The sequence below is a fragment of the Sander vitreus genome, chromosome 22 (assembly GCF_031162955.1).
Source record: "Sander vitreus isolate 19-12246 chromosome 22, sanVit1, whole genome shotgun sequence".
Classification (NCBI taxonomy): domain Eukaryota; kingdom Metazoa; phylum Chordata; class Actinopteri; order Perciformes; family Percidae; genus Sander; species Sander vitreus.
The window spans coordinates 8741203-8751690 of NC_135876.1; the positions used below are offsets into that span (position 1 = coordinate 8741203).

Consider the following 10488-nt stretch of genomic DNA (forward strand, 5'->3'; position numbering starts at 1 on the left):
ACCAGCCAACAAACCTGCATTAAACCAGTCCACAATACTCCTATGAGCTAAATAAAGCTACCTCATGTTTTACAAAAAAACATTTATGACTTTAAAAGATCATTTGGAAAGCTAAATTGTGTGAATGAACGCCTGTGTCTAACTGTAGAAGTGTGCATCCATTCATCCTGTAAGCACTCCTAGCAATAGCTCTGTAATAAGGTTAATGAGCTCAAGACACTTCACATGGTCAGCATAACAAGTAGAGACCTTTCCACTGTCTCCAAACATTTTCTCAGTACTAATCATGTTTAAGGTCACTACTCAAAAACAGAATATCGCACATTCCCTGTGTATTTAACAAGATTAACTTTAATCTCGGTCAGTCACAACTATTGTGCAATTTTTATGGCTACCACATCTCTACTTATATATATACACACACTGACTAAACTCCAAAGCATGGCTATAGTCCAGAATGACATATCACTTACCTCAGAAGAACGCTTGCACTGTAGAGCGATACCCGATATATGAAGCATACCAGCACATATTCTCAGTGCTCCCTGGGTTTGCGAACACAGCTAGAATCCAGAGCTTGTGAATAGTTAAGCAGATTGATTTAATCTCCTTTCTCAGTGCCAATGCTCTCAGCCATCAGTAGAGGCCTACAGTATATGACCTAACCACCTGGCCTATGTTATTCTGCGTAATCCTAAAGTTATAATCCTACAACTGGTAAACAACAAATATTAGCATCTTTAAAAATTCACAGAGCCACCAAGCTCTGTTTGTCAATTAGCTTACTGTATTACAGCTTTCCTTGCTAAACAATAAGATTGCATAATTTACTAATACTAACAACTAGTAATCATGGGAATAATTCTTCTTTGTTAAATAAAGTTGCTGCAATTTTCAAAGTTCTGAAGAAAAAAAACAAAAAACAGACCATCATGGAATCATCACGGAAGTTGTCAGATATATTTTAATAAGTTACAAAAGGGTGTTTGTTTTCATGTACCGGTTTCTTTACACTGAACTATTCAACATTCTGTCAACCTTGTACGTTACCATGAAAAACAGATACCATTTAAATAAATGATGCACTTCCTATTACTTACAAAGAACTTGTAAGGTTTAGGTTATTGATAAAAACTAATTCAGTTGTAAAAAGAAAAACAGCTTTGGCTATTAAGAAATGAAAATGATATGGAAATGAGAAAGATAATGCCATTATACAATCCAGTGGCATTTCTAAAAGCTTTTCAGTTCAGTGTAAGTTGACACCATATAAGTTCAACAGTATAAAAACAAGTGGATGTATACCCTTTGCAACTGGTGCTTCATAACATTACCAAATGTCAATGCAGATACCCAGTACAGCATGTAACAAAAGGTCATTATATTGCTTTATACACAGGTTATTAGAAAAATTATTAATTATAAATGTAACAGTTTAAAACATTCTGACTTACAGTAGGTAGAAACACGTGTACTAATAAGTGCACCAAACTTATTTTCAGTGCACCATTGTAACGATTCAAACAGTTTTTTGGTATATAAACATACATAGTGAGCCTGTAAGAACTTGGTACAAAATATTCAAATAAAAATGTAATTGCACAGTTTAAAAAAAATAATAATTATAAATATTCTGACCAGGTGCCAGAGTGTACTGAGCAAGTGATTGGTAAATGAAATATTGGTGAATCATGTTAAAGAATATACAGCATTTTAAGTGCATCTCGTTCGTCTTTTGAGGACTAAAAGTACATTTCATTGTCCACACTGTGCCCACATTCATAATACATCTGGAAATTGTCTTTGCAGAGTCGATGCAGAGGTTTCTTATTCGTTTGTCTAATAGAATATGGCACGCATTGTTCACATTCGAGCACTGTTTTTTTTTTTTTTTTTTTTTTTAGATCTCTGATGATCACACAAAATGAGCCTCTCGGTGTTCTACCTCTTGGAGGCGTCTGGGCCTTAGTCTCTGGTACACGGGTTTGGCCAGGCTCGGGCCCAGCGCCTCAGGGCTGGAGCTGGGAGACTGAGACATGGCTGCCTGCTCGGCCTCATTGTCTTCCTCAAGAGGCTCATCAACAGACACCTCTATCTCAATGCCCAACTCCTCCTCCTCCTCCTCCTCCTCCTCCTCCTCCTCTTCCTCCTCCTCCTCATCATCTTCTTCTTCTGCGCTGTTAGCTAATGCACAGTGCTGTGGCTCTTTAACTTTGCTCCCTGACGGGGGCTTGTAGAAGGTCCCTGGGGGAGGCTGCAGAGTTCTGGGAGCCCTGAAAGCTGTTGTGACAGGGCTGTACTGTGTTACATTGTCCTCCCTTCTTAAAGTCCTGTTAGGTCGCACTGCGACAGTGTAAGGTCTGTTAGGGAAGATGGTGCTAATAGTGCTCCCAGTAGTTTCAAGGGAGAAAGATGATGAGGATACAGGCACCGAAGCAGATAGGTTGCTGGCATCCACTGCTGTACTCTCTGTGGGCAAACTGGCCACTATTCTGACAGTTCTGGAAGCAACTTCATGCTTGTACTGTTTGTCCCAAGTTCTGCGTAAAGTCTGGGTGTCAATAAATGTACTCCGGTAATGTGTGCCCGCTCGCAACTTTGTGTTCTCGGTTTCATCCACCTCTTCAATGGACTGGTCGCAACCACCTCCTTTCTTGTCATCTTGGTCAGTGCTGTTCCGCGTGTTATTCTCGTCTACTCGGCCTCGGTTGAGTATCCGCTCAGCAGGCATGCTCACTGGCCGGGAGGAGAGTTTGTTGCGAGGGTGTCGAAGCTGGACCCTGGTGACGGCGATATGCTGAGACCGACAGAGGCCTCTGTCGCCAGGTTTAGGGACTTCATGGACGCTTGATGACAAATCCACATTGAAGGCCTCAAAATCCACTTCATCAACTTTAATAAGAGAGATAAACAAGAGTTTAAACTATAACATACCAAGTGAAATGATATGGACTTCAGAAACTGTCAATCTTTTAATAAGAATATCCAGCAGCCAGAAAGAAAATGAACTTTTGGAGTAATATTGGCCTACGTAATACTAATGCTTTCTATTGATTAACTAGCTTGGTAACAATACTAACCAGGTTCAAAGTTGCTTCCATCGAGGCTTGGCACGGTCTCATGAACCTCAGCCAATAAGTGGGAAGAAGGAATTATGGAGGAATGCCTCTTATACACCTTAGTGCTCTGCTGTAATATGGAAACAAATAAGAACAGCAAACAAAGCGTCAATCTACCATTTAATGTTAAAAGACAAATGGACAAATGTGCTGTGTATGATACTGATGTTAAATCTTGCGACATGCCATACCATTATATGAACACGATCTCATTTTTAGCATGAAAACTAATTACCTCCTTAATGTCTCCCAGCGACTTGGAGTGTCGGCTCAGCTGCTCCTTCTCGTGGTGGCCGAGGCGTGGTTGGGCATCCATCTCTGTAGGCGAGGTGCGGCTCAGGGGGGTGAGGGGGGTGTCAAAGATCATCTGGTAGTGTCTGATCAGGAGCTCAACAATGAGAGCCTGATACGGGTAATCCACCAGAGAGGAAAGGGAAACTTCGGCGTCCGCCTGCCTTGGTTTGATCAGTGTCGGGCCAAAGATGATACCCAGGTTGCTGGCTGTCATCTTATTCTCCTCTGATTGCTCGGTCACCCTGGAGAAAGAGAGGATGGATTACTGCTTATACATTTAAAGAAACAAATCCTGACCAGTGGTGGAATGTAACTGAGTACATTTACTCAAGTACTGTACTTAAGTACTAATTTGAGGTACTTGTACTTTAGTCTTTTCATGTCACTTTCTACTTCTACTCAGCTACATTAATGGGACAGCTTTAGTTACTAGTTACTTTACAAATTAAGATTTTTGATGTAGTTTATAAAATACAATGTTTTATTACAAATTAAACTACCCAACATTATAACAGCCTACAAGTCCAGCTGAAATGATTAGACCATTAAACTCTTGGTTGATTGACAGAACTGTTTTGATCGTTTTTTAAATGTTTTAAGATTTTTTTCTGCATTGAGTACTTTTACTTTTTATACTTTAAATACATTTTCCTGATGATACTTACATACTTTTACTTAAGTAACATTTCCAATGCAGGACTTTTACTTGTAACAGGGTATTTTTACAGTATGGTACTAGTGCTTTTACTTAAGTAAAGGATCTGAATACTTCTCCCACCACTGACCCGGACCTATTTAAAGCCCATCTTTCTTCTACTGAATGGCTTACTACATATTGAGATTTCTAAGAATAAGATTCACATCCATATTGTAAAAGGACCATTTCAATAATGCACTCAGCAGAAATGTGTTGGGTTATTTAAGTGAGGCCGCAGTACCGGTGCAGATGCTCTATGAGGAACTGCAGGGTCTTGTAATGAGCTGGTGGCAGCTGCCTCAGCAGGTCCTTTATCTTGAAGAGGACCCGGTTGAGATCCACGCTGACCTGGGCCGGGGCCACTGGGTTGGGACTGACCCGCAACGCCTCCAGCTCCTCCACAATGATACTCTGGCTTTCCTTGGCCAAACCGATAAAGTCATTATAGTAGCGGAACAGGATGAGTGGCTCTGGAAGCTGCAGAGGAAAGTATGAGGGGAACAAAGAAGCAGAAAAACAAATGAAACAAGGAAGTTAATAATAAACAGAGACAACTGAAATATCTAAGTAAATAGACAAGTTGGACAGAATTTGAAATTAGATAAGCAATTGGGGGATGAGAGTTGGGAGTTATGTCCCAAAAATAAACAAAGACAAATAAATACCACTGCAGTGGGTTTTTTCAGTAGAGCACACTTTTAACCATCTCATGTCTTTATTAAGGTTGTCTTGCTTTGCCAGACCTTCCTCCACAGCGCTGCACAGGAGGGTCTGGCGAGTCTACACAGCATTCTGGGATGGGAGAAAAAAAGTGCTCCGATTTATTGGCATTTAAACCAATCACAATCGTCTTGGGCGGTGCTAAGCGCCAGGCGGAGCAACGGTGCCACTGCAAAATAGCCTCGGGAAGGAACTTGTTCTGGTGGAACATGTGTACATTCAAAAGTTGTTTTAGTCGTGCAACAGAAGACTCAGATTGGACAGATAGTCTAGCTAGCTGTCTGGATTTACCCTGCAGAGATCTGAGGAGCAGTTAACCATAGTCCTCAGAAATCCACCGAAGTTTAAAATTCCAACACAAAGAAAGCGGAACGGGACATCCAGCCAAAAAGAGTGACATCTGGCGGAAATTCCGGCGGCACTGGAGCAATCCCAGAAGTGGAACGTCGTGGACATAGACTTTTATTTAGATGACTCTCTTTGCTGGTGTAAGTACATTTACAGTATACCAATACCTCTATTATAATGCTTTCAAAAAGCAGCTCACCTGTCTCAGGTAGAGTTTGAGTACGTTGCTAATGTCGTGGGGATAAAGCTCGGAGAGCTCCACCAGGTCCTTCCCATTCTCAAACGCCTGGCAAAGCTTCTCCACCCGAGACTTGGCACCATTCACACGGTAGATACCCTTCGCAGCACAAAAACAAAATGCATTCAACACAGGGAAAACCAGATGCAATTTTCAGGATCACCATGGCAAAACTGGGTTCTCACCACTGCAGAATGTTAACAGGATACATCAAAGTAACAAACATCATACAGTACATGCATTTAGAGGAAACGCATGCACTGTGCTCCTTCTCGAACTTATTTGTGTTTTCATTTTGTGGTTTTAATTTGTTTGGTTTTCTTGTGCAACACTGTTGATTGTTCGAGATAAAAAATAAATCAAATGTTGAAGTTAAAGAATCCAATGTGGGTTAAAGAATTATAGTACTTAGAAAAAAAAAAAAACATTCATTTTGAAACACTAGAATAATCATTGACAACACTGGCAGCCTCTACCCGCCCATAGTATTGGATCATCTTTAGGAAAGCCAAGTAGAAAACGTTTAAAACAAGCAAAGACCTAACAACAGGACTTAAACAGTGAGCAACATTATCATGAACTCTTATCTCTCATATTTGACTGAAAGTACCTTAATGTTGAGCGCTCGGTTCTCGATTTCTGATGTACACTTGCATATGATGAAGGGGATGCCGTCCCGACTGTTCTTGGCTGCCTGTGTGAAGTCAATGCCGAAGAGGTGCAGCTTCCCCTGGAGCTTCTTATGGCCACACTGGATGGCCAGGGTTTCCAGACACTTCTTATGGCAGGCTAACGAACACTGCAAACATGTTGAAAAGTATCTCAGTTCTAAAAGTGATAGACTTAAACATTTATAAGACACTGCTGAAAAGGCAGAGATAAAAAAAAAGAAGAGATGGAACTGAACATATTGATCATTATAGTAGCAAAAACAATAGGCTAACACCAGGGTAAAGCTTAAGTTAGTTATACACAACAGGGTTTCTGGGCGGCACCTTAGCCAAATGTAACTAAAAGGCTTTTTCTCAGATCTAATGATTGTAGTTCATCCTCAGTGGACTTTTTTTTTTTTTAGCAACTTTTGTCTTTAAGATTTTTCTTTTATTATGTGCTCTAGCTTTTCCAACGTTTTGGTTCAGATATGGTGATAATAACGGTCCAAAGTGATGTGAAAAACAGACGCAAAACTACCACAAAGAGACAAAAAATGACTACAAAGAGACGCCAAATGACCACAGAGACCCAATACAAACAGAGAAAACAAAAATGACCAACGAGACGCAAAAGCCCACAAAGAGACACAAAATGTATGTGGAAATTATTATATATATATATATATATATATAAAATATGAAGATATATCCCATTCAAAATGTTTAGTTGACATTGGCTGTTGATAGGGACCAATGGACACTGCGTTTCTACATCTCTCTTACTAAAGTAAATCAAATCCAGCTATTTCAGGCTTCTTACAGCTTGGCCACAAAGATGTGTACTCAAAAGTAGTTTTGGCTGTCAACTACTGCTTAACATGAAGACCAAAAAGCAAATGTCTGGTAAGCTCTTGAACCAATGCCATGGAACGATTCCAAACAACTGCAGTGTTTGATTCTTATGTCCTGTCAAGGTGTCTACCACCATTTCATAACTTAAAATTTAAAAGAAAACGTTCCCAGTAACCGTTTTGTTTTTTTCTTGTGTATCATCAGTGTATCTCATAAATATGGAAAGAAACTGGATCTAAAATAAACAGGGGGATGGAGGCGACTTCTAGGAAGACGAACAAAAGTTCTTCAGTTTCCACTGCCAGTTCCCCGACTGAGAGCAGTTGGAGGATTTGGTCTCTGAGGCGAGCCTGTGGCCAATTTCAACTTTTCCCTTTATACAAAAAGTTTTGATGAGGGAAGAGGTGGCCTTTCTCTTTTGTTTTTGTTTAGATTTTTTGCTCACCATGATAAAGACGCCATTGTGAAACTTTGGCAATGTCCATCTTGAACTTGTAATACTCTGAATGCTGTGGCCTCACTACATTTAATGAAGGTCCAAATAGAGGCTCCTGGTTGGCGTTTTGTTCCATTAGTTTTAAAACAAAATTTAGAAGAAAAGAAACCAAGGTTACCTCCTCACACTCTGCTCCATGGAACACCACCAGGCTGTCGCACTCCCGACACTTGGATGGCGCTCTAAGCTTCCTCAGCTTGTGGGTTTGAGCAGCCTTGGACATCTGGGTGTTTCTAAAGGGACCGGGGGAGCTGGCCGTTTCAATTATCATCTCACTTAAACCTGCAGAGTGGAGGGACAGAAAGAAGAAATAAGGACAGGCAGCATCATTAGAAGCCATGTTCTTTTCTACTTGTATCTATAGTAGGAATACATTTAAATCCCACTGAGAAATATGGTCATTTCCATGCAGAAAAGAAAACCAATTACACATATTAACAAATAAAATATAGCCAAGGTAGTACACTATAAAATGCAACTGATAATCCCAAAAGAACTGAGCTTTCTGGGTTAATAATGCTGGGGGGGAAAAATGAAATATATGTAGTTTAAATAACAGACTACATTAAGAAACAACAACACAAACACATAGACAAAAATATATCCAGAACATGAAGGAAAACACGTATTATAAAGTGTGGTTTATAGTTTGACTCGCCATTATCAGAGGGTGAAGGAGGCTCTCTCTCATCCAGGTCATCAGCAGACGACATGGTGCCGGTGGAGGGGGTTCTGGGTAATCTCCTCTTGAAGTCTCCTGAGCAGTAAGGCAGGACACACAAGTAAGTCCACATCTCCACAGTCCTAGTGAGTCTATTCTGGCCAATTCTCCTTTTTTTCCCCCCCCTGTCTCCTGTGGTCTACAATCTACATTAGAATGGTGGGAATGAGCAGTACTGAGCCCTGCACGGAGACCACTTCCTGAATTTAAAAGCGCCAAATGAAAAGGTGTGGTCGACTTCATGTTGTTAATTATCAAATTACCAGGAGGGGATTGTTAGGGATTCACACCTCCATTGACAGGTCAGTTATTTCCAATAGGCCCCATTTTAATAATGTTGTTGATTTTCTATTGAGGCTCATCAGGGATGAACTCCTCCATCGTTTACACTCTGGGGGTTAGATGGAGGCTTGGTGGGTTGGGGGTTGCAAGTACTTAATAAATAACATGACTCATTTTCACCCTCTTTATGTATTGTTAATAGTGCAACAGCAATCTACTGTCCTCCCCCCAGCCAAGGACAGACCTGATCTTACTGGGAAACTAGAAAATCCTTAAACCTGAACATTTTAACCAGACAAGTAACATAAAAGAGTAAGTGTATACTGTAATATGTCCTTAGGTTGCAACAGACTGTTTGTCAAATGTTAATTCGTGAAATGGGACACTGTGTATTTTAAGGGTTAGCTGTAAAGCCCACACTCTACATGAACTTTCAATAATGTAAATGAAAATCTCTTCTGCAAAACACTTGGAGGAGATCTGCCCCAGGTCTGTTCAGGAAGCACATCTGTATATAGTCATTAGACTGTGACACATATATACTGTTGCACAGCAACAGAGGAAACATTGAAAAGCTCCAAACTTCAAATCTCCACCAAAACCACAATTGTATGCGTTTGTTTTCCTTGTAGACTAACATAGTTGCACAATGTTTAACAGAGAGGCGCCACTGTCAGTGGTTGCTAAGCCACTTGGTTCCGAGATAACATACCAACAACGTTGGGTGAACATCAAGTGCACAGGAGAAAACCAGTCAGCGCTGCAATGTCAGGTGTCTTTGTCAATGACATAAGACTGAAAACCCTGATATTTAGAGCTAGGTGTTGTGTAAAACCACGGGTTCACCAGGTGATTTGTCTTTCTTGGCTAGGCGGTAAACATAAAAGCTCGACAGGAAGTACATTTGTTTTTAGGACCCCTCAAATGTAACCGCACCCAAAGACTTATGCAGAATGATCCTCTTAATTTGTTATTAAGAAACACCTATTACAACATAGTGTATGCAAAGATGGTTGAAGCCAATTATCTGTTGGGGGCATTTGAATGGCTTCTAATAAATTAATAAGCAACCTGACCATTTATACTAATACTTCGTTTGCCTAGTTTTACTTAAAAAATCATTTTTCTTGTGAAAAAAAGGCTAAATCCAACTTATAGCTAAACAAAGAAACGACCATGTTTGGGGGGAAAAAAACTCTTTTAAAATTACGCCTACCTGGGCTTGCGGTGGGTGAGTCCATGGACCGCGACTCACTGCTCCCTCCGGCACTTTCTGAGTCGCTGCTCATCCCTCCCCCCTGGCTGGCCGAGGCCCAAGGACGAAATGGGGCCTGAATCCGAAGTGCTGCATGAAAGAACACATTACAACACTGAAAGGCACAATATTACAGCCCACATTTCTTCATTTATTACACACTATACATACATTATAAATGTTACTAAAATCTTGGTTTTTAAATAAAATCATAGATTACTTAATGCCCCTTGTATTTTAGGTCATACCTGGACTATTTCTTTTAAGTTTACATGCGCATATCTGTTTTTAAATGATCTACAGGCCTACATTAAAGGGGTTTTCTTTTCGTTCCGAAATTCTTACCATTTGATCGCAGTGTTGAATCTCTGAAACAGCACATGCACATACACCCACAAACAAACAACCTAAACGGCCAATAAGCCTGCAGAGTGTAATGGCCCATTGTCAGTAGCTTACTACGGCTATCCTTTTACCTAAAACAGGTCTGTAAGTCATTCCCAAGTCATCCCCTAAGTCAGCCCAATAACCAGTGATGCCCCTTTTACACTGAAATCTCTTTGACCAAAACAACCCAACAGGTACTTGCTTAAAGAAGACACCATATAAGAGCAGGAGCTAACAGGCTAAATGTAAACCTGCGTACCTTGGATGTCAGTACTACTGTTGGAGCGCCTTTCGGCAATCTTGGCATGTTGGGCAGTGAGGGGACTGTCCACGTCATCTGCAGCGAGGTCAGACGTCACCGAGGCCTGGGACAGGTTACTGTGGGACGAGTGGCTGCCACTTAGCGAGCGCTTGTTGAAAGGCATC

At 40.8% G+C, this 10488-nt stretch overlaps 1 protein-coding gene across 3 annotated transcripts in view; it reads right to left on the reverse strand.

The window, feature by feature from the left end:
• Positions 1 to 946: 946 nt before the first annotated feature.
• arhgap29a (Rho GTPase activating protein 29a) overlaps positions 947 to 10488 on the reverse strand; it is a 39454-nt gene continuing 29912 nt past the window's right edge. For 2 of the 3 annotated variants that reach the window (XM_078280256.1, XM_078280258.1), the window contains 10 exons: positions 10322 to 10488; positions 9637 to 9765; positions 8076 to 8174; positions 7536 to 7699; positions 6027 to 6215; positions 5378 to 5515; positions 4352 to 4587; positions 3355 to 3655; positions 3081 to 3189; positions 947 to 2892 (listed from right to left, as the gene is read on the reverse strand). In XM_078280256.1, coding sequence (XP_078136382.1) covers positions 1916 to 2892; positions 3081 to 3189; positions 3355 to 3655; positions 4352 to 4587; positions 5378 to 5515; positions 6027 to 6215; positions 7536 to 7699; positions 8076 to 8174; positions 9637 to 9765; positions 10322 to 10488 — 2509 coding nt within the window. In that variant the 3' untranslated portion in view covers positions 947 to 1915. The remainder of the gene's footprint in view (positions 2893 to 3080; positions 3190 to 3354; positions 3656 to 4351; positions 4588 to 5377; positions 5516 to 6026; positions 6216 to 7535; positions 7700 to 8075; positions 8175 to 9636; positions 9766 to 10321) is intronic. The other variant, XM_078280257.1, reaches the window with a different exon arrangement.